The following is a 23,023-nucleotide window of genomic DNA, read 5'->3' as shown; positions in this document are numbered from 1 at the left end:
GAGTTCCAGAGAAACATCTATTTCTGCTTTATTGACTATGCCAAAGCCTTTGACTGTGTGGATCACAATAAACTGTGGAAAATTCTGAAAGAGATGGGAATTCCAGACCACCTGATCTGCCTCTTGAGAAATCTGTATGCGGGTCAGGAAGCAACAGTTAGAACTGGACACGGAACAACAGACTGGTTCCAAATAGGACAAGGAGTACACCAAGGCCGTATATTGTCACCCTGTTTATTTAACTTATATGCAGAGTACATCATGAGAAACGCTGGACTGGAAGAAACACAAGCTGGAATCAAGATTGCCGGGAGAAATATCAATAACCTCAGATATGCAGATGATACCACCCTTATGGCAGAAAGTGAAGAGCAACTCAAAAGCCTCTTGATGAAAGTGAAAGTGGAGAGTGAAAAAGTTGGCTTAAAGCTCAACATTCAGAAAACGAAGATCATGGCATCCGGTCCCACCACTTCATGGGAAATAGATGGGGAAACAGTGGAAACAGTGTCAGACTTTATTTTTCTGGGCTCCAAAATCACTGCAGATGGTGACTGCAGCCATGAAATTAAAAGACACTTACTCGTTGGAAGGAAAGTTACCACCAACCTAGATAGCATATTCAAAAGCAGAGACATTACTTTGCCAACAAAGGTTCATCTAGTCAAGGCTATGGTTTTTCCAATGGTCATGTATGGATGTGAGAGTTGGACTGTGAAGAAGGCTGAGCGCCGAAGAATTGATGCTTTTGAACTGTGGTGTTGGAGAAGACTCTTGAGAGTCCCTTGGACTGCAAGGAGATCCAGCCAGTCCATTCTGAAGGAGATCAGCCCTGGGATTTCTTTGGAAGGAATGATGCTAAAGCTGAAACTCCAGTACTTGGGCCACCTCATGCGAAGAGTTGACTCATTAGGAAAGACTCTGATGCTGGGAGGGATTGGGGGCAAGAGAAGGGGACGACAGAGGATAAGATGGCTGGATGGCATCACGGACTCGATGGACGTGAGTCTGAGTGAACTCCGGGAGTTGGTGATGGACAGGGAGGCCTGGCGTGCTGTGATTCACGGGGTCGCAAAGAGTCGGACACGACTGAGCAGCTGATCTGATCTGATCTGACAGGTACTTTTTACCTGTCGTGGTAACCTGAACCTGCTGGTATGCCCTCAGTTTCATCACATTTACCGGCATCTGGTGCTGTTGAGTAATGTGGCCGAGCAAACCCAGGGAGTGCTGGAGCAGCAAATGGCAGGGGGGGATACCTTTAAAATGGAAAGTTAAGTCCTGAATAATTAAATCTACCACTGGAGTAGATCATTATATTTATAGCGTAAAAATAACCAGTTTAGGGACATTTGGGTGCTCGTTGACAATTGTGTACAAAGGGGAATATAGTAATAAGTCATTACTAGTGGATTCTTAATTTTACTAATTTGCATAATAAAGTGTATTGTTAGTGAAAATAGTATCTTTTAATTCTAAGCTAGGGCCAGCAAGGTATATTTCTTTAAAACACTTAAGAGAAACCATGTCCTGTGTCTTTCTTGAAATACTTACGTTTAGAATTTTTTTCTTGTAACATGAACAACTTTCATTTGGTTAATTTCCAAAACTCACTGTTTTCTCCTAAATGTAATAATATTGGCAGGTACTGGGAAATAAGGCATGAGATGTTGGAATTATTTTGAACTGTGCCACAAGTTAAGTCATGCTTATCAGTAAAATGGAGATGGTATGGGCCTCTTTTTTCCTCGATTCTAGGAAGCTGAAGAATGTGAACCGACTTGCCGGATTAGTTATGTAAAGAGAAATTCTGAATCTACTTGTACATTTTTTCCTGTCACTTTGGTGGGTGTTATGATCTCTACTTTTTAGATGGAAAAATTGGGCCACAGAATAATAAAGTTGCTTGCCCAGAGATACATAGCTAGTACAAGGCAGGTCAGTGGGCCCCAGAATGTGAGCTACCCACAGTGTGAACCATCTCCCAGAAGACAGATCAGAAGATCTGAGGGACTTTGCTAAATATATCCAGTGCTGCTAGGTCCTGCGCTTCTCTTGAATCATGGGAACAGAGAAGAATATTTTTCCCCAGTTAATGCTCTGAAACTGTATTAGCTCAAAAGCAAGTTTAGTAAAGAAATTGGGGTTTGGTGTTCTTTTCAACTCTGATTGGTCTTTGCCTTGAAGACTTTGATTATTTACTCCAGTGGCTTAGATTTAATGCCTTGGGAGCTTTAGGGTAGTGTTTTGAAAATTGAGATCTGATTTACAGGTATAGGAATATAAAAGTGTTTAGAAAGCCATTCTAGATGATTCCTGGTAGTTAAGGTCTAAAGCAGGTTTGATTTTCTGTCTAGTGAGTAAGTGAAGTGATTGGTCACTTTGTGTCTTCCTGTTGAGTCCTTTCCAAAGGTAGCCCTATTCCCTGACCTCACACAGTGACTGGATGGGTAAAAACTAGCTGAATTTAATCGATTTAGGCTGACCTTTTCTTTTTTTTTTTTTTTTAAGGCTGACCTTTTCTTAGGCTGGCCGTTTTGGTTTGAATTGTAGCTTTGGTTATAGGAATGATGCTCTTTATTTTCAGCTTGAACATCTTTCTTTACAAAAACTACACTGGATACTTCCACTGAGTCTGGCCTCTGGTGTGTAGGTAAATGCCTTACAAGAAGTACTGCTACCTGAGTGAATGAAAGCTGTACTGTTTTTAAATACAAAGACTCCAACTTAAAAAAAAAAACTTTATTTCGCTGTGCCAGGCAGGACTTAGCTGTGGCATGCAGACTCTTAGTTGCGGTGTGTGGGATCTAGTTCTCTGGCCAGGGATGGAACCAGGGCCCTCTGCATTGGGAGCACAGACTCTTAGCCACTGGACCAGCAGAGAAGTCAACCCCACCCCCCACCTTTTTTTTTTTTTTTTAATACTCTTAACTTACTGAGCTTTTAAAGATCTTTTGGATCACTATAAAATCACAGCAGGTAGAGAACGAGAAGATGTGGAAATAAAACAGAGGTGGCTTAACTGGAACAGCCTCTGTCTTGTTCTTGTGTCTGCTAGAAGGGAAATCTTTGATGTCATATCCCCGGAACCCCAAGGGTGTTTTATTAGGAGTGCAGATGCGTGGCAAAAACAGCAGAACCAGGGGGATCTGTGCATCGTTAAAACTAGGATCCCATAAGTCCGTTTGTCTTAACTGATAAGAATCAGCAGAATGTTAGGTGATTTTTTTTTTGGAACAGTGTGAATTTATATGACCCTGGGAATATTTAGCATAGCTTTGTAAGAGGGTATTTTAAGACTTTGTTTTTGCTCACTCTTATCGTTAATCTGTCTAGGGTAGTAGGACCAGCCTGAGACAAAAGTCTGTTTTGGCAGACTTGGGGTTAGGTGTCAAGGTTGTATACTTAAAACCCTGTAGCAGGGGACTTCCTTGGTGGCTCAGTGGTAAAGAATCCACCTGCCATTGCGGGAGACACAGGTTCGGTCCCTGACCTGGGAGGATCCCACAGGCCATGGAGCAACTAAGCTCGTGCATCCCCAACTCTTGAGCCTGTGCTCTGGAGCTCAGGAGCTGCAGCTGCTGAAGGCCACGTGCCCTAGAGCCTGTGCTCTGCAAGAAGAGAAGCCACCGGAATGAGATGCCCTCGCACCAGAACTGGAGAGCAGACCTGCTCGCCGCAACTAGAGAAAAGCCTGTGCAGCAATGAAGACCCAGTACAGCCAAAAATAAACATAAATAAATTTAAGAAACTATTAAAAGAAAACAGCCCTGTAGCAAAGTAACTGAAATTATTAGGTTGATGCAAAAGTAATTGCAGTTTTTGCAACATTGAAATTTGCTATTTGATATTGAAATATAAGGCTTCCTAGGTGGTGCAAGTGGTAAAGAACCCACGTGCCAGTCCAGAAGATGTAAGAGACTCCGGGTTCTGTCTCCGGGTCAGAAAGTGGGCATGGCAGCCCATTCCAGTATTCTTGCCTGGAGAAGCCCATCAACAGAGGAGCCTGGCGGGCTACAGTCAGCAGGGTCACAAAGAGTTGGATACAACTGAAGTGACGTAGCACACATACACATTGGAATACATTCTAGATACATGTGGTTATGTTATACATCATTTTAATGTGCATTTGTCGCTTTTATCTTTTTTATATGACTTATTACTTGCTGTTTGTATTTATTTTAGACAATAGAAATGATGTTAGATAAAAAGCAAATTCTAGCAATTTCCTTATTTGAGTTCAAAATGGTTCGTAAAGCAGTGGAGACAACTTGCAACATCAGCAGTGCATTTGGCCCAGGAACTGTAATGAACGTACAGTGTGGAGGTGGTTCAAGGAGTTTTGGAAAGGAAATGAGAGCCTAAAGATGAGTGCAGTGGCTGGCCGTGGGAAATTGACAGCGGTCAGCTGAGACCATCATAAAAGCTGATCCTCTTACGGCTACACAGGAAGTTGCCAAAGAACTCACTGTTGACCATTCTACGGTCATTTGGCATTTGAAGCAAATTGGAAACGTGAAAAAGCTCGGTAAGTGGGTGTCTCATGAGCTGACTGGAAATGAAAAAAATCGTAGTTTTGAAGTGTCATCATCTCTCATCCTGTGCATCAACAATAACCATTTCTCAATTGGATTGTGATGTGTGACGAAAAGTGGATTTTATATGACACCTGGTGACGACCAGCTTAGTGGTTAGACTGAGAAGAAGCTCCAAAACACTTTCCAAAGCCAGCCTTGCATCAGAAAAAGTCATGGTTACTGTTTGGTGGTCTGCTGCTGATCTGACCACTACAGCTTTCTGAATCCCAGCGAAAACATTATGTCTGAGAAGTATGCTCAGCAAATCGATGAGATGCACCAAAAACTGCAATGCCTGCACCTGGTCAACAGAAAAGGCCCAGTTCTTCTCCACGACGATACCTGATCACGTCATGCAACCAATGCTCTCAAGTTGCCTCATATGCCATATTCACCTGACCTCTTGCCAACCAACTCCCACTTCTTCAAGTGCCTTGACAACCTTTTGCGAGGGAAAACTCGTCCACAACCAGCAGGAGGCAGAAAATGCTTTCCAGGAGCTCATCAAATCCCGAAGCAGGGGTATTTATGCAACAGGAATAAACAAACTGATTTCTCGTTGGTGAAAATGTGTTGATTGAAATGGTTCCTATTTTGATTAATAAAGATGTGTTTGAGCCTAGTTATACTGTGGTGTTGGAGAAGACTCTTGAGAGTCCCTTGGACTGCCAGGAGATCCAACCAGTCCATCCTAAAGGAGATCAGTCTTGGGTGTTCATTGGAGGGACTGATGCTGAAGCTGAGACTCCAGGACTTTGGCCACCTCATGCAAAGAGTTGACTCATTGGAAAAGACCCTGATGCTGGGAGGGATTGGGGGCAGGAGGAGAAGTGGACGACAGAGGATGAGATGGCTGGATGGCCTCACTGACTCGATGGACATGAGTCTGAGTGAACTTCGGGAGTTGGTGATGGACAGGGAGGCCTGGCGTGCTGCGATTCATGGGGTCACAAAGAGTTAGACACGACTGAGCGACTGAACTGAACTGACTGATTCTGATGTAAAATTCATGGTCCGAAACCATAATTACATTTGCACTGACCCAGTAACTTTTTAAAAGATCCATTCAAAATGGAGGAACACTCCTTTCAAAAGTTTTAGAAGTGTTAGTCACTCAGTTGTGTCCAATTCTTTTTGACCCCCTGGACTGGGGCCCACCGGGCTCCTCCGTCGAATTTCCCAGGCAAGAATGCTGGAGTGCGTTGCCTTTTCCTTTTCCGGGGGATCTTTTCAACCCATGGATCGAACCTGGGTCTCCCACATTGCAGGCAGATTCTTTGATCGTCTGAGCCACCAGGGAAGGCTCACTGTTCAAGTTCTTGAAATATTTGTGATACATTGCATCAGCTCTGAGCAGGGATAGCTACCCAAGCAGTTTCATCTTGAACCTGACTGTTGTCTCGTTGAGTAATGAGGATACATAAATGTTTTTAGGCAGGAACTTCAAACAGATGATGTGGCCCAACTGTCTCTTGTAAGGATATGCACTTACTCATGGACACAGACAAAGTGACCCCTGTATTTTCTTCCCATGCATATTTAGGAAGTAGTTTTAATTGGCCTACTGAACTTACTTGGAGTCTTATGGGCCCACTGGTATTAGCAGACCTGGAGCTCTCTCGAGTCATTGGGCACTTTGGGGGCACAATTTTAAGTAAGAAGTCCTGATGGACTTGGCTGGGATCACCTCTTGCACGTAATTCGCATTCTGCAGTGGCCTTAGGGTGAACTTCATTCTCACTCCAGGGATGGAGTGTGTAATACAACCAGCAAGATTTTTTTTTTCTTTTCAGGCTCATGTAAATTAAAAGCACCACTGAACCGGGAGATGGATGTGAGGGGAAGTCGGGGCTTGAAGGAAAATAAAATACGATGTTGCTGTGCTTTTCTAATTAAGAGAAAGCATAGAGCTCTAGGTAATAAATGTACACGTGTATTCCGGCTCGCTCTCTATGAAGCAGAGACTCACTAATTAACAGTCCTGCCTGGGGGACTTTCTAAAGCTTATTAGTAGAAAGTCTTCAGAGTTATTTTGCTCCTACCACGGGTTTAAGTGGGCTCTCTCTTAAACTGACTTCACACTGTGGGAACACCAGGGTCTTGACCTCTGCTGTATCATTGGAGCTGCGTGAACTAAGAAAAGGAGCTTCGGCTTCTCTGTCCCCTGCTCCATGATTTAGACGTATTCTTCTTTCTGCCAGAAACAGTACGTGTCCCTCTGCCTTCTCTCAGGCTTTTGAGTGCTTTTTTCTGTTACTTCTCCCTTCCTGGCCCTCCAAACAATCTGATCCAGAAAAGCTCCACCAAGCGGGGGAAATGCAATTTTTTCTTGTCTCAGGTTTTCAGGTTTTATAAGACAAAACGATTGATTTCTGCATATATCTTAAGGCTTTGTTAGAGACTTAAAATTTAGTTTTACACCTTCAGGGTTAAAAGGAAATAATGGTCTTTCCTTTATCCCATAAAGTTACGATCTGTTAGAGTAACTTCTCAGACTTTTTGAAGTGGTCCCATAGAAATGCTTCATTTTGTGACCCGTACATACCGAATATACTTGTGCATTGTTGAGAAGAAGCCTCACGGAACCAGTGCCCTTATCATGTGGCACTGTTTACATTATGCCGGTTGCTGCTGGCCCATGTGTGGATGGTGACGTATTCCCTGAAGCCCCGTCCCCCAGGTGCCCAGACAGGTCCAAGTAGGAACGAGTGCATCTCTGAAAGAGATTTGTTTTGTTTTCACCTTTAATGACAGTATGTATGGAAGGTTTTATGTGTATTTAAATAACATACAAAGTGCATTTACCTGGATTCCTGGGTTCTCAGTAGGTTCTCTCTTAGTCTAAAAGCATCATCAGTCTGCTGTCTGCTAATTATTCAACTGAAATAGTTCAGAGGTTCTTAAGCTGTTACATTAAATGAGATGAAACAGCCTTCCTAAAATCTTACTGACAGTATCATTGTATTTTTTAAGTCTCAGTCTTAGAAAAAACTGAAGACCTTACTCTCTTTGGAAGTAGCACTCTTTAGTTCTTTTAATGACTGCATTTTGTCCTCAAAAGAAGTATTTTTTTGTAGAAGCTATAGAAAATAAAGATTATTTTAAAGTAGGTCTAAATGCTAAATATTTTGGCATGTCTGTCCTTCCAGAATATTTTTGGTGTCCTTATGTGTATACATAAGCACTTTGAAAACTAGCAGACTTACTGTACATTATTCTGTAACCATAAAATGCTGTTAAAGACCTTTCTTCTTTAGTGTGTGTACGTCTCCGTCGTCACTGCTGGCCAGCTGCGTAGTTCTGTCGTGTGGATTACAGTCCATGTGTTGCATTTTATGTGTGTTGCATTGCAGTTTAATCAGTCGCCTCTAGTTTTAGACAGTTAGGTTGTCTCCATTTTTAGCTATTATAAACAAGGCTGCTCTAAAGATTTTAAGACATGTCTTTAAAACTCTGAGCTACAGGATACTTAGAACAGACTAGAAGTTGAAGGTATTTGTCCCCTCTTTCCCCTTTTTAACAGCATTTGTACAGCCATCTTTTCTGTTTATTTGAAAGAACTTCCATATTTTCTTAGAGTGGTGTCACCTTTGCTGTTAGAGTGTGAAATAATCTAAGATATAAACTTGACTTGCTAGATATGGATTCTAGTTCTTGCCTTAATTTTCAGACAGTGCTTGTAACGCGAAATGGCAAAGAAAAGCAAAGAGGAGGCAAAATGCTCTTGGTGGTGGGTTTCTTCCCCAGTCGAGTGGCCTGCTTGTCACCTGGCATGCCGAGCTGGGTATGCCGGCGGCAAACTACGTCAGGGGAGACTTTTCACGGAACACTGTTTCTGTTTGAATTGGCTTTGACTTCTTAGGTCTTCAGATAAATGTACAGTAATTGCTGCTGCTGCTAACCCTACCATCTGGTCTTATTCAACCTCTTAAAATGCTTCCATGAGTTTGTTTTTGCAGAAAGATGGGATAGGTTGTCTCCTACTGCCTATGGGCAGTGGGCTCCATGACCTGTTAGTATAAGTAACTGCAGATGATTTGGTGGACCGTGATATTTCTTGGTTTAAGAATGGACGTTCGTGAACATGGCTTTCGTTGCCATGTCAGTTTATATACATATTGGTAGGTGTAATTTTTTATCAGAAAATGAATAGAACTAGCTTTTTAAAAGTCATGTTTAAAGTATCTGGAAGCATATATGTGTTTATTTTTATAATGAAAACCCTGCAAAAAGTTGTAGGAAACGGTAGAAAAAAATCACAAACTCGAATTCCTCCATCTAACATAATTATTGTGATCTGTTTCTTCCCAGTCTTTTTCCTAATCTGTAGATTTCACACGATGGAAGGCAGGCATTTTAAAACCAATGTTTTCGTCTAAGGGAATATAAATTTAGATGTGTCCTCCCCCAAGAAAATTCTGCACAAGAGCGTTAACCTCCAGAGTTCTCTCTCCTCACGCGTTGACTCCTTCCGGCACGCTGTCGTGTGGAGCTGTGAATGGAGAAGGGCGCTGCTGACCGAGTTACTGGAGCTGTTGCTTGATTGTGTGGCTCAGTGGTGTCCTGTCCTGATTCTCTGTGACCCCGTGGACTGGAGCCCACCAGGCCCTTCTGGCCACGGGATTTCCCAGGCAAGAATACTGGAATGGGTTGCCATTTCCTCCTCCAGATCTTCCCGACCCAGGGATCAAACCCAGGTCTCTTGCATCAGCATGTGGGTTTTTGACCGTCTGAGTCAGCAGGAAAGCCCCAGGGTATCTGAAGTTAAACCCCAGTAGAGCTCCTGAGACCCCAGCAGCCTCATTGTGACTCGTGTCTCTTTCCTGTTCCAGTCTTCGGGCAGTGACAGCGGCGGCAGCAGCAGCAGCAGCATCAGCAGCCCCGACAGGGCCAGCGGGCCGGAGAGCAGCTTGCACCACCTCGCCGCCGGGCCAGGCCCCCACACCCCACAGCCCGCGCCCGAGCCATCCGCGCTGTGCCAAGGCCCCTACTTCCACATCAACCAGACCCTGAAGGAGGCCCACTTCCACAGCCTGCAGCATCGGGGACGGCCCCCCTCGTGACGCGCCGGCAGACTCTTGCCTTCTGTGAAGGGACAGTGCTGTGCAGATTTGATATTTCAAGTTAACGATGTTTTAAAAAAAATTGCACAAAAAATGCCTGTTGCCTTTTCAGTCTATATTTGAGATAATAGGTTAACAGGCTCTTGTTTACTTGTGGTTTGCTGCACTATTGCAATTTCCAAGGGGCTTTGAAGCAGTTTTTTATAGGATTCTTTTAAGGGTGGGAATCAAGGGAACCATAGGAGGACACCTCATCTGTGTGTTGAACCCATAGTTTGTCCAGTTTAGACTGCTTTCCAGGTCTGTCAGTTAGAAATTCTACTTTATGTAAAAAGGCCTTTTAAAACTGCAGGATCTTCAATTTTTTAAATAAATTAGTAAAGAGGATCTACTTTCCATGAAAAAAAAGAAAAAAAAAAGATTTTTTTCCAGAACACAGAAAGCTGGACCAGTCTTGCACTGAAGCGAACTGCCATGCTACCTCTTAGCACGTGGACATCCTGTTGAAAGTGCTGTCCTCTGGGACAGGACGGTCAGACCCCGGATAGACTGTGAGTGAGTCAGCTCCCTCCCTGTAGCCGTCTTCTCTCTGCTATATATTTGTATTTTCAGAGAGAAGGGCTTTCTGATTCATGGACCCCAGATAGCTTGTTAACTGTTATTCCTCCAGAGTTTGCATCTCAGACTTAGGAAACACTGCTCAGCTCGGACAGTTACGGAATATGTAAGTGACTTCCGGTCTCAGGCACCACCTTGTCCCCCAGCAGCTGGTGTGAGCTCCCTGGTTAATTCCGCCTTGCCGTGTGAGAAGGCACCAGTGAAGGCTGATGCGGTATAAGCTATAGGAACTGAGGCCTGGAGTCACAACTGCTGTGAACTCTGGGGCATGGACTTCACTGGCTCTACGTGTAAAGTCACGCCCGCCCCAACAGGAACGAGGGGGCCACGTGCCACCACGGCCACCGCAGAGACTGGTGTGGCTCAGAAAAAAAGAGGCAGAGTCACTTCTAGGAGAAATAACGCGAGAGTATTTATTTAGAGAGACGGAGCGTCCTCGTCACTTGGTCATGCTGGAGAGCCACCCGAGTTTGAACAGTGAGGGTGTGACCGAGTCTTCCTCGTCAGTGACCAGCTGCCTGAACAGGGAGCCGGCCTGCCTGGGGTCGTCTGCTCGGGAGAGCGCCGGCGGGGCCGCCTGCCGCTGTGTGGAGAGGAAAGTGCCTTAGCGTCCACCCAGACCCCCGGCCACCCGCCCCCAACTCTGCTCGGGGGTCCACGTGGCGTGCACACAGCGGGTCTGAGCAGCACGGGCAGCTCCCGGAGGGCACTGCTTAGTCCAGATGGAAGAGGACACACGGCAGACTGAGGGGCTGTGGCGGGACAGCCGACACCGGGAGCGAGGACTGCAGGAAGAGGAGCGTGTGCCTCCTCCCCGTGGCGTGTGCCTCTCGGGGGCAGAGGTGAACGGTCAGCTACTGGAAGGAAAGTGGACAGCTGTGGGGAAAGCTAAGAGCACAGGTCTGGGCTCAGGAGCGGGAGGCTTGTGCACAAACTTTCCCCCCCTCACACTTTACTCCCATCTCCCAAGTTTTAAAACCCGCTGTTGATTGAGGATTTTGGACCTGACTGGGTTTGATGGCAGGGAATGTGGAAAGGAGACATCGCAAGTACTTTTCTCCAACCAGAGAGCAAACAAGGACCACGTGCTGGAAGGAAGGGAGCTCTGTGAGCTCAGACACACGTGTACACAACACACTTCATAGACCCCGGAGGACTCCCGCAGCTATCCTAGCAGAGGGCAGCTTACGAGACAACGTCTATCAACAAGAACAGGCGAAACTCGAGGAAGCAGACTCCCTACCCGCCTGAGAGAAACGAGAGACGAAACCATCGCTGAAACAGAGCAGTTTTTTTTTCCCCCCAAATAAGGACAGTCGTAGTGCTGGGTTAGCAGTTAACTCTTCTACCCTCTTAATCTTAAACACAAGCTGTAATCTCGGTCTGTCCTGCACATTTTCTACAGCCTTGGCAGCCTGAGAGTCATTTCTACTGTGAGGCTACTTGATAGTGTCAGTGGGCATCTTTTAAACCTCTCTTAGCTCAAGCTAGTAACATCGTGTACTTCCTTATTGCGCCGCCATTAAAAGCAGCATTAGTGCACCTTGTCACTCGGTTCTCGATCAGTTATTTGAGGCGGGGCTGAGCGGGTGGCTTGGTGGGAGGTGGGGTGGGCTCCCTGGGGAGGAACTCGCGGTCGGACACTCACCTGGGCTTTGGTTTCCATGCTTCCGCCAGCTGACTTGGCCTTTCGTGTGCTTGTCATGCTCAGCGGAAGAAGCCCAAACCTGCCAGACAGGACAAAGGCGGCTCAGTGGAGGGACCGGGGGGCTGGGGGCCAAGCAGGGGCCGCTCAGCGTCCTTACCTGATCTGGCTCGACGCCAGCGGCAGGATGTTGTGGGCTTCTTGAGAGTTGAACGTACTGCTCCTGGGGGTGAACTGGTTCTCCGGACCCGTCACCAGTCCAAAGAGAACCTGTGGGACGAGACGGGATGCGGTGACAGGCTGCGTGCTGCGCTGCCCAATTAAGAGAGAATCTGTCCTGTCAGTAATCGGTCACGACTTGTCTCTAGCCATCCTGGAGTGGAGGTATGTTCTCTAGAGTGTGTTAATACTGCACATCATTGCCAGCAGGTCAGACTCTCAGAGTCGAGTAGCTCTGATTCTATTCCTCTTTCTGAAGCCCTGATAAAACTTTTGATAGTCCTTACCCTCAACTAAAGGGGTCATCCCATTGCCTGGACTGTGAGGTTTGAGGTGCTATCTAAACCTCTCTCTACCCGTGACTGACTAGATTCAGCTGCGTCTTGGCCGTCCCCACCTGTTACGCGGTGGGCAGGTCTGGGCTGTGACCCGAGCGCCTGGCCCTTCATGCCGAGCGAGCGTGTTCTCCTGCGACTTACGGAGGTCCGCTGCACCAGGTGGTTGAGGTTGCTGTGAAGGTGGGGGGTGAAAACGTCCAGGTCGAATGGGTCGATGAGCGTTTCCAGGTAGTCAGCCACTTTCTCGACTCTAACAAAAGGGTTAAGGTGGTCATTCTCCAGCTTTTGTAGGACAAACCAAGCTCAGGCTGTTGTAATGCTAGACAAGTCCTGGGACAGGGGGGTCTGTTCTCTGTAACTGCTGCCTTAGCACTACTTGTCACTGATCACTGTGCTTAAATAATCCTTAGAAGTTTGAACCTGGTGGGATGTCTTCTAAGTGAAGTACATAACTTCCCCATATTCCCCATATTGTTTTCAGGGAGGACACCGGAGGCTCAAATTACACCTAACAGTTGGTAGGCGGACTCAGAGAGGAACAAGACCTACTGGAATCATCCAGCGGGTGGCCATTCTTTATCTTGCTGGTAACGTGAGCCTGAGTTGTGTTGAGAATAAACACAGGGAATGGGCAGGAAGAGGCGGACTCCTGCAGCTTCCCGGAAAGGAGCCGTGCAGGTCAGGAAGAAACGCGCTGGGAGGGTGGGCACGGCTACCTGGAGTCCTGTCTGCAGCGGCCGCTTTTCATCTCTTCACCCTTGGCTGTCAGGACGACACTGAGGTAACGCAGATCATAGAGCAGCTGCAGTGCCCGATTCTGGGTCATTGGAAAGGCACCTTCTTTCTGCAAATGAATTTCCCGTCCCCACCCATTAAGGGAGCTGGCCTGTCAGGTGAGAATAAACAGCTTCGTGTTTTGTCTGCGTTTCAGCTGGTTATTTGAGAAGCTTTTTATACTCAGGAGGCCAGTTTTATCTCATGACAACAACAAAAGCAACTTACCGTAGACACTAGGTCTTGAACAAAACTAAAAACCTAATGGCAGGGAGGAGAGCTGGTCCTTAGAAAAAGCTCTCAGGTGCTGTAGACAGTCATTTTAAAGGAAAAAAGCTCCTGGCCTGAAGGGGGAGGCCTTTTGAGGACGCTCAGGAGAGACTTGTCTGAACTCTTTCCCAAGTCAGGAGCTGGTCCATCTTAGAAACAGGACTGATGAAATGGGAGTAAGCCGGAGGCGGGGGGCTGGGCCATGCGTGCCCCCTGACGCGGGTGGGCTCTGCTGCTCCACTCCCCCCACCTCCGCTCCCCAGCGCCCCATCTACGTGCCCACACCGCGTCCTGAGCAGACGGGTTAATGATCTGCCCAGAGCCGCGCTGACCACCTGACATGGCTGGGCGTGGACAGCGCGTCTCTCTGCTTTGAAGTTTTCGTCCCTGCCGCCTTATGGAACCTGCTTGGCCCTGGGAGTGGGTGTGATTCAACTCCTGGAGGCGGAAGCACTGCCCGTTAGATTGCCCAGGGCGAGCAGGCCTTAACACCTGGACTCCTGGATGGGAGCTGCCCAAACCCCAGAGCAACCTAGGGTTTTGACTTCTGCTCTTCATGGGAAGAAACTCGCAGGCCTACCTTGAGCTGCTCAGCTTCCGAGAGCCTCTCGTAGGCGGCAACTACTCGGCCCAGGCAGCTTTTCAGCATCTCTTGCAGTGTCACCTTTGGCAAGGCGTGGCCTCCAACCCGATTGATTTCCTGGCACAAGCTAAACAGGAAGGACTGCACATACCAGGACGGCTAGAGGGACAAAGGAATGCTGAGTTGCCAACTTTCACTGATTAAACGAGACGCGCGGACAATGGGCTCCAGCAGCCTAACGAGGCTTCCGCTTTGGGACTCTGACCCGGCCAGCCCGCCCCTCAGAGCAGACCGGTGGACGGACCCGAGTGGCGCCTGCCCTCCTTCCCCTGGTGGCCTGGGCTCGACCCGCCATGCTGCTCTCCGCTGGTGAGTCCACTGCAGGGCAAGCTGTTCTCTAACCAGCACAGAGTCTGTGCTACAACGGGAAAGCAGTGTGAATGGCTTCTCAAACCGCCCACGTGCTTGGCCGTCCGCCCACTTTGCCCCACAGGAGAAAGGCGCACATACTATCTGCTCTTCCTCAGGAGCTGCATTTGGTTGATCTTTCCTAAAGTCTCTCCTTTCCACAAAGCAGGCTTTCTCCCTTTCAGTTCACAGGCCCCTCATGGTGGCCCCTGCTCACCTGTACAGGGAGTCGGATCTTGGACGTGATGCTGCTGCCAGACTCTGCTTCCTCCTGGATTTCCAGTTCATCCCAGCTGGTGGCTGTGGCCAGGACAGAGCCAGCATCGTCTACGAGTAATGACTGGGCGAATCCATGAGCCAGAACCTGGCGATGAAACCCAGATATCCACACAGACCACTCAGAGCCTCTGCAGAGTTTGCGTCAAACTACTTGAGTGACCGTGCAGCCAGCTCCCGCCACACAAGTTGCCTGTGGATGGCGAGTGGCCGAGATCACTTCCTTCTGACCAGCTGCTGATACCAGCAGTAGGGTCTGGCTGCCAACTATGCTACACAGGGGCGCCCTCTGAAGACCCCAGTGGAGGCGACAGGGATTATATTTATGCTGAAGATCAAAAAACAGAGACCCTCGTCCAGGAAGAAAAGTCTTTCATTCTCATCAGATCAAAGGAAAGAAAAAAAACAATCCAGCGTTTCAGTCTCTAAAATCTAGGCTAAAATAAATAGGCAGTTTTTACGCTTGAGCTCTCTGGCAGAGAAAAAGCAAGTGTGAAACAAGAGCGGTTATTCCCTTACTATTAAAAGGCCTCGCTGAGTTTGGCCAGCCTGGACTATGACAGGGGCAAGGTGGGAAAGGAAACCTAGTAGGCACGGAAGGAGTGCGCTGATGGGTCACTCACCCTCACGACCGCCGAGCCCCAGACCCGGTAGCCCGTCACGCTCCGCTGCAGGAGGAGCTCCTTCACGTCCTGCCACCTGGCCTGTGTGGGGAGGATCTCCTGTGCCTTCCCCTTCCCCTGTTTCTTCAGAGCCCGGGAGTCCCGGGCAGGCTTTTCGGGGCTCCCCGATCTTCCCAGGATGCACTGCTTCAGGTGGGGACACAGCTCTCCCAGGGACTGGCAGAGTCGGGCCATGAAGAGGGCGGAGTGCAGCTTGGCCCCGTCGAGGATGTCCTGCTGCCCTTGAATAGCCTGTTCGATGCTCTGCAGCTCCGCCTGGATGCAGTCTGTGATGTCCTGGATGCAGGCCGCGGAGTGCGTCCGCAGCGTCTCCTGCACCTTCTCCGCATCTGCAAATCTGTCGAAGGCGCAGCTCTCGGCTGCTGCAGGGGAGGTGTCCTGGTGGGGCAACGGGTCACCAGAGGGGAGGTAGGCCAGGAGGTCCTCCAGTTTCACCTTCAGTTTAGAATCCAGGGCGGAGCAGAAGCTCTGCACGCAAGGGCTAATGGCCTGTGCCTTCATGGAGAGCCCACTGCCCTGAAACGGAGCCCGGCTGGACACGCTGACCCAGGCGGCGTCAGAGGGCAGGTCGCTGGGGCTCTCAGACCAGAGGAAGACAGCCATGTTGTGCTCGAAGTGGAGGTGCTTGCTGGAAGCCGAGCTGCTGCTTTCAAGTTCCTGCAAGGCTGAGGTGAGGAGCTCTTTGGAACTACTGGAGATGGAGTCGAAGCCTTCTTTGGTCAGAGTCTGAAAGAGAAGAGGAGAAGAGTTCGAATCCCACTTGCTTCCAGGAAACCTCAACCTAGAGCACCGAATGTCAGACTACCCCAGCATCCAGTGTTCTCCCCGATGCTCAGAGAGATGGCCCGGCGGCAGCAGAGGGGAGCGTCGTCACTGATGGGGCCGGACGCGTCCCCAACTGCCCGACAGGGGCCTGGTCTCTTACGCAGCAGCAGACTCTGTTCATTTTTACGGCTCATTATTCAGAAGAGTCACCCAGGGAATAAGTCAGCAGGGAAAGAACATACTTATAGGAAGTGGTGGAAATCTACCTAGACAGTCAAAAGGGGGCACCGGGCAGGACTGGCTAGCGGGCAGCTGGCCTGTGGACTTCGCACCTCACCTGCAGCCGGTCAAGGAACAGCTGCTGCATCAGGTCCTCCCAGAACAAGAGCGGCTTGTCCAGGAGCCGCCGGCAGACCACATCCCAGCTGTGGTGGATTGACTCATTGGCGAGTAACCCCCACACGGCGTCGCGGATCCCCGCCAGCCCCTTCGTGCTCGTCACGTACATCAGCAGGCTGCTGATCCCGTTTCTGATGTCTTCATTACACCTGCAACAGAAGCATTTCTCTGGGGCTTCATAGTCACCTCACCTTTATTAAGAAAAAGCTGGACTCTACTTGAAAACCTCTTAACTGAGTCCTAGTATATAAATATAAATGTCTATGTCTCAGCATGTTTATTAAAAATATATATATATATAAATAAATATATAAAAACAGCATTTCTGGCTGGATGGGAGGTGGCGCCTACAGCCCCTTCACCAGGCTGACCTTACTCCCTGGACAGGCCTGTCTCCAAGGAAGTCTAGAGCCCCAGAGCATGACTTCAAAGAGTTTGACATTAACATATACACAGTGCTGCTGTACAGGAAGCAGGTAAGCAAGAAGAAGCTACTATTGCACAGGCAACTGTACGTAGCACAGTGGAACCTATAATGAAAAATAATCTGAAACTTATTTTCAGAATTTTCTGAAATCAGAACTGGCCTAACTGAATCATGTTACTGCACACTCGAAACTAACACCACACTGTAGACTAGACTTCAATTAAAAACACACAACTGCAGTGGCACCCCACTCCAGCACTCTCGCCTGGAGACTCCCAGGGACAGGGAGCCTGGTGGGCTGCCGTCTGTGGGGTCGCACAGAGTCGGACACGACTGGAGCGACTTAGCAGCAGCAGCACTAAATAAAAGCACGGGAGTGGCAGGGCTCGAGAGGGTTTAAAACCCTCTACAGAGTGTGTTGGAACACACATCGCTTCTTGGTTCTCCCAGAGGCGGCTAGCGGCCGTGAGGGCACTGAGAGGTGGCTGAGTGCGGGGCTGGCCCGACCCCAAGGCCTGCCCGGAAGGCCCAGCCCCTCCCGCTTCCCCGTGGCCACACGAGGCGGGGGTGCTGAAAGGTGGCTGAGCGCGGGGGCTGGCCTGGCCCTTCTGCTCCCCGTGGCCACTCGAGGCGGGGGTGCTGGCGGTTCCCGCTGCCCTGGGAGCTGCTCACACGTGGATCCACTTCTGCAGCGTGTCTTTCAGGTACTCCTGGCTGATGGGATGCGCCAGCGTCCGGAGAGCCGGCTGGAACTCGACGACGGACGCGGGCAGGTGTTTGAACCAGCTGCACAGCTTCATCTCATCCTGCAGAACCCCGACACCTTTTCCTGGGGAGAGGAGGACCAAGGCGGGGTCACCGGGAAGTTAACACAGGACCCGGGAGGGGTTTCCAAAAGTCACCCAGTGGGGCAGCCCGGAAACGGGGGGAGAAAGAAAAGTAGAGTATGTCCAGGGGCCCCCTCATCTGGGAGGGAGTGTGGCACAGAAGGGGAAGGAGAGAGGAGGAAAAAAGGGCTGTGTCATCCTTGCATTTTAAAAGCAGTCGCTAAAAAAATAAAAAATAAAAGCAGTTGCTGAGCTGAAAGACAAAGCAGGATAGATGAGGCCGACTGACACACATCTGTCTGCCACCACATCCCGCCCCTTCCCTTCTTCTTTTTCTCATCTCTGATTCTGGACTCTCCTGAGGCTCGGTCCCCTGCCACCAGCTCCTACTGATGACATCATCCACCTCCAAGGCCTCATGACAGCCATGCAAATGCACGGCGGGTGTGTCTCCAGCCGGACCGCTCACTGCTCTGTTCTGGACCCACAGTCGTCCGTCCTCTCTAGTCCCACTCCAAGGTCTCAGCTGTTTCCAAGGCAAGGTTTTCAAAAGTAAAGTCGTCATCGGCCCTTTTAAGCCAACTCCTTTTCAAACCCTCCTACTCTGTCCGTGGCAATGTAAATGAGTGTGGCCACCACGGAGAACAGTATGGAGGTTCCTTAAAAAACTAAAAATAGATCCAGCAATTGCACTCCTGGGTACACCTCTGGAGAAAACCATAATCTGAAATGATACATGGACCCCGGTGTTCACTGCATTACTATTTACAGCAATCGAGACATGGAAGCAACCTAAACGTCCACTGACCGAGGAATGGATAAGGTGCAGTCTGTACACACAATGGAATATTACTCGGCCATAAAAAAATGAAAGAACGCCATTTGCAGCAACATGGACGGACCTAGAGATGGTCACACAGAGTGAAGCACGTCAGAAAGAGAACCGCAAACGCTGGGTGGTATCAGAATGAACCTTAAACAAACGGTCAAATGAACTTAGAGAACAAACCTGTGGTTACCAAGGGGGAAGAGGGGGGAAATGAGGAGTCTGGGATGAGCAGATATAAACTACTCTATGTAAAATAGAACAAGGTCCTGCTGGCAGCACAGGGAGCTATGTTCACTCGCTTGCAATAAACTAACAGAACTTGAACAAGAATGTACGAGTCGCCGTGCCGTACGCCAGAAACACGACGCTGCACGTCAACTGTACTTCAACAAAAAACAAGTCTCCTTTTCTAGTAAACGTGGACCCCTCCCTTCCACACCCTCCACAGCCAATCCCTCAACAACCATCTCCTGAACACACGTCCGCGTTGTCCAGTGAGCTCCGTCTCTACCGTCCCCATCGCCTGCCACCTGGTTCGTGGTGACAGCCTCTTAAGTGAGCTTTCAGCATCTGCTCCACCCCACGGGGAACCACTGCCACGTAAAAGCCATGTACATCTAATTCCACCGGGGACAAATGCAACCCAAGAAAAGCGCAGGGTGCAGGAGGCCTGAGTCCGGAAGGTCCTAGAAGACTATCTGCTGTTCTGCCCACATGTGCTGAGTTCACTGGTCATGAGGGAGAAACCGGCCACGCACCTCCTCACGGTCCTCCCTGCCCCCACTGCCCCCACTTCCTTTCACTTCCTCACGTTCGAACATCCTCCTGGCCTCAGGACCTTTGCACCTGCTCTTCCTTTTTGCCCGGAACTCTCTTCTTTGCCTCTTACTCAACCTTCAGGTTTCAGTCTAAATATCCCGTCCTGGCTTCCCTGGCGGTCCAGTGGTTAGGAACCTGCCCTGTGATGCAGGTGACGTGGGGACAACCCCTGGCTGGGGGAACTAAGACCCCACACGCTGCAGGGCAACCACATATCCTGTCCGACTGTGGCCCCTCCATTCACGGCCACCAAGTCAAGCTGCACTCGGCCTGGAGAGCAACGACCAGGATTGCTATTAAGCAGATACTGTGGATTCGTGAGTTCAACATCTGCCTCCACCACTAGACTCTGACCTCCACGAAAGTGGGTCCGTATCTGTCCAATCCACTGCTGTATCCCCAGGGCCCAGCACAGCAGCTGGCAGATGGCAGGTGCCCAGTAAATGAATGAACCAGGAAACAGAAGAGGCTGGCTAAGAGCTCACCGCTAGGGTGCTGGCTGGTGATGCTGTCCAGCGTGGAGAAGAGCAGGCCACACGGCAGCGAGGGGTCTGGCAGCAGCCCCTCTGGTAGAGTGTAGAAGAGAGCGTGCGCTTGGTTCAGAGTGGTGGCCAGCAGCTCCACGAGCGAGCAAATCTGAGCCTTGATCCCAGCACCTGCGAGAAGAAACCACCCTCTTTTAGCAGTGTCCTTCGGTAAAGTTAGAAACACAGAACGCTCTGGACTCCCTCAGCTCCTCCTGCTCCATCCCCACATCACATCTGGGAGAGAAGCCATGCCCACCGTGGTGAGGCTGGTTGAGAAGTTTCTGGATTGCTGCCTTTCTGGCCAACAGGAAGTCTGTTAGGGCTTGGCGTGGAGAACTCTCTTCCAAGAGCATGACAGAGCACAGGGCCTCGGCCACAGCCTGGTCGGACACAGCTTGGCATTTGAGCAGCATCTTGCTCTCGTGCAGGATGGTTGACCTAAAGAGATGATGGCAAAGGTCACAGGGAGCTTCTGACATCTTCGGAGAAGAGCCCCAGTACACGAGGAGAGAGAAGACACACTCCATAAAATCAGAGTGGTGCAGCTCGGCCATCACCAGAGAAGGTCCTGCTGGCAGACCACTTACCGGAAGTGGCTGGCAGCTGCCACCTGCCGGATGAGTATGGGGAACCGGGAGAGGACGGGGCTGTGTCGGGCACTGGAAGACTCCAGCTGCAGCAGCTTGTGGAGGCAGCAGCAGAGCAGGTAGAGCTGGGTGGCGTGGAGATACCGCGAGGCCTCCATGGAGCTCCAGATCTTCTCAGGGATTTCCAGGAGAAGCTTGATCTGGGCAGCCATGCTGTAGAACTTCTCCTGGGATGGCTGCTGGGGCTGCGGGCAAAGGCACAGAGCTGAGTCAGGACAAACAAGAGCCAGGTCAGCGTGGGGCCGGCTGGGGGTGATGTATGGGGGATCTGGGGGTATGGAACTTTCATGAACTTGGATTCGGTGCCGCTCAGCAAGGCGTTGAGGTTGGTGTAGCAGAATTACTGGAGTTAAGTTTTTCCTACCAGGTCTACCTTTGCCCTGTCCCACGGAGGGGCAAACCAAATCTGGTCACTGCACTGGCAGGGTATCAGGGACCCTTGGGGTGTCTCAGCCCAGAGCCCACGCATCACCCCTCCAGGGAGCTTTTGGCCTTGCTGGGACCTCTGGGGTGTCTCAGCCCAGAGCCCACGCATCACCCCTCCAGGGAGCTTTTGGCCTTGCTGGGTTTGATGTTCATCCTTCCTATACTTTCTCCTGCTGTTTTGACTGCCTTGTGGGTTTCACTGCTGGCTGTTCCTCTTCACCAACCTTCCCCTGAATTTGGGTCCAGCCTCACGCCTCTACTCATCTCAGTCTGTCCTCTCCCTTCACCATTCTCCTCCCTGAAACATCCCCTCCACAGCACACCACGTAGCCCTCACCACTCCCCATCAAGCCTTTGCTGCTGTGGCTAGACACTCCCTGGGACTTTCACTCATTCTCTGATCAGTATATTTAACATGAAGTTCATCTTCCTACCAAAAATTATAGCCACCTGACCTCCCTCAACACGTCTGCGTAGACCACCACGTCCCAGGACACTCATGTCATTCTGATGGTTCTGCCAACACGTCTACACCTCGGCTTCCGCGGTCACATCCCTGGCTCCACTGCAGGTGATCGTCGTCCCACCCTTGCGTGGATCCGGAAGCCTCGCACTTGCACCATGTGCCTTCTCTATCCCCTCCAGTCTACCCTTTTCCTTTCCTGTCACGTGGCATTCTTCAAAGCTCATTTAGATCTTATGTGTGCCCAGTTCTAAGTGCCTAGTGTCTCAGCCTGGTGGTCAAGGGTTGCCTGTCCTTCCAGTGCTTTCTTCCAGGGACCTTTGAATCCTCGGATTCTCATGGCGGGGGGGCTACTCTGGAGTTGTGTGCAGACTTCTCATTGTGGTGGCTTCTCTTGCTGCGGAGCCCCAGCTCTAGGGTGTGTGGGCTCAAGAGCACAGGCTCAACAGTTGTGCTGCAGGGGGCTTAGCCGCTCTGAGACACGTGGGATATTCTTGGATTAGGGAGCGAACCTGTGTCTCCTGCACTGGCAGGCAGATTCCTTATCACCTTAGTTCCTTAAAATGAACCTGTTCCTCTATTAAAAGATGAGAGCCTGGGGACTGGTTACTACCCTCCAACGACCTGCTGCAAAGGGTAGCAGGCTTCTTTGCAGCCTGGAAGTTGTTCCTGGGAGTGGAGTGGGGGCGGGGAGCGGGGGGCGGGAGGAAGGAACGAGCTGGGAGGGGAGGTGGTCGACACAGGGGAGAACGCTGTTCCCGAAACGATGTCGGGAAACAGGGAACAGGGCTGAACACCTAGCGTTTCCATGAGATGTGGGAAAGGAAGCCCGGCGACCCCAGGACTGAGGTGAGCAAGGCGAAGCCCGGAGCCTGGGAGGGGTCCTGAGGAGCCGCGGGGAACCGGCCAGCAGCGCGGGGAGGGCGGCAGGAGTGCCCCACGCCGGCCGCGGGGGCAGGGGGCGGCGGGGGCGCCTCCTGAGGCGGGTGGGCCTCGGCCGGGGCGCCCGCTTCCCCGCCGGGCCGGGCCGGCCGGGCCGGGGCGCGGGCGCGGGGCTGACCTGCGGGTCCCGCGGCGGCCGGGGCGCGGCCGAGCCGGCCTGGCGGAGGCGGGCACAGTACTGGTCGGTGGCCCTCACGGCGTCCACCAGCCCCGCGGCGCAGCGGCGCATCTGGCCGATGGTGTCGGCCGCCTCGATCAGGTCGCGGTACCGCTCGCCCACCATCTGCCGCAGCTCTTCCTTCTTGTGCTCGATCTCGGCGCGCACCTGGCGCTCCAGCCCGCGGATCTCCTCCGCGCCGTGGGTCTCGAAGAGCGCCGCGGGGTCGCGGAGGTCCAGCCTCTTCAGAGCCGAGGAGGCGGCCGCGGCCGCCATGATGGACGCGTCAGCGGCCCAGCAGGGCACTTCCGCCCGGCCGTGCCGCCCCGCCGCCATCTTGG

At 50.5% G+C, this 23,023-nt stretch overlaps 3 protein-coding genes across 9 annotated transcripts in view; 2 read left to right on the top strand and 1 right to left on the bottom strand.

The window, feature by feature from the left end:
* The window catches only part of FAM104A (family with sequence similarity 104 member A), a 21,028-nt gene extending 9,220 nt beyond the window's left edge, over positions 1-11,808 (top strand). Inside the window, exon 3 of the mRNA XM_006047560.4 lies at positions 9,410-11,808. Coding sequence (XP_006047622.1) covers positions 9,410-9,640 — 231 coding nt within the window. The 3' untranslated portion in view covers positions 9,641-11,808. The remainder of the gene's footprint in view (positions 1-9,409) is intronic.
* Positions 10,649-23,023, bottom strand: COG1 (component of oligomeric golgi complex 1). Its single transcript, XM_025279388.3, has 14 exons — positions 22,644-23,023; positions 20,635-20,879; positions 20,304-20,485; positions 20,006-20,176; positions 17,718-17,874; positions 16,557-16,767; positions 15,395-16,180; positions 14,713-14,859; positions 14,085-14,246; positions 13,177-13,304; positions 12,602-12,710; positions 12,064-12,173; positions 11,907-11,985; positions 10,649-10,841 (listed from the first exon to the last, which is right to left on the bottom strand). The coding sequence occupies exons 1-14, from the start codon at positions 23,016-23,018 to the stop codon at positions 10,698-10,700; spliced, it is 3,006 nt and encodes a 1,001-aa protein (XP_025135173.3). The 5' UTR covers positions 23,019-23,023; the 3' UTR covers positions 10,649-10,697.
* SLC39A11 (solute carrier family 39 member 11) overlaps positions 22,308-23,023 on the top strand; it is a 386,666-nt gene continuing 385,950 nt past the window's right edge. For 6 of the 7 annotated variants that reach the window (XM_025279390.3, XM_025279389.3, XM_025279394.3 and 3 more), the window contains exon 1: positions 22,308-22,432. The gene's annotated coding sequence lies outside the window, so the exon portion shown is untranslated. The remainder of the gene's footprint in view (positions 22,433-23,023) is intronic. The other variant, XM_044938507.2, reaches the window with a different exon arrangement.

This window comes from Bubalus bubalis, chromosome 3, assembly GCF_019923935.1.
Source record: "Bubalus bubalis isolate 160015118507 breed Murrah chromosome 3, NDDB_SH_1, whole genome shotgun sequence".
Lineage (NCBI taxonomy): Eukaryota > Metazoa > Chordata > Mammalia > Artiodactyla > Bovidae > Bubalus > Bubalus bubalis.
This window is presented reverse-complemented; position numbering and strand designations above follow the sequence as displayed.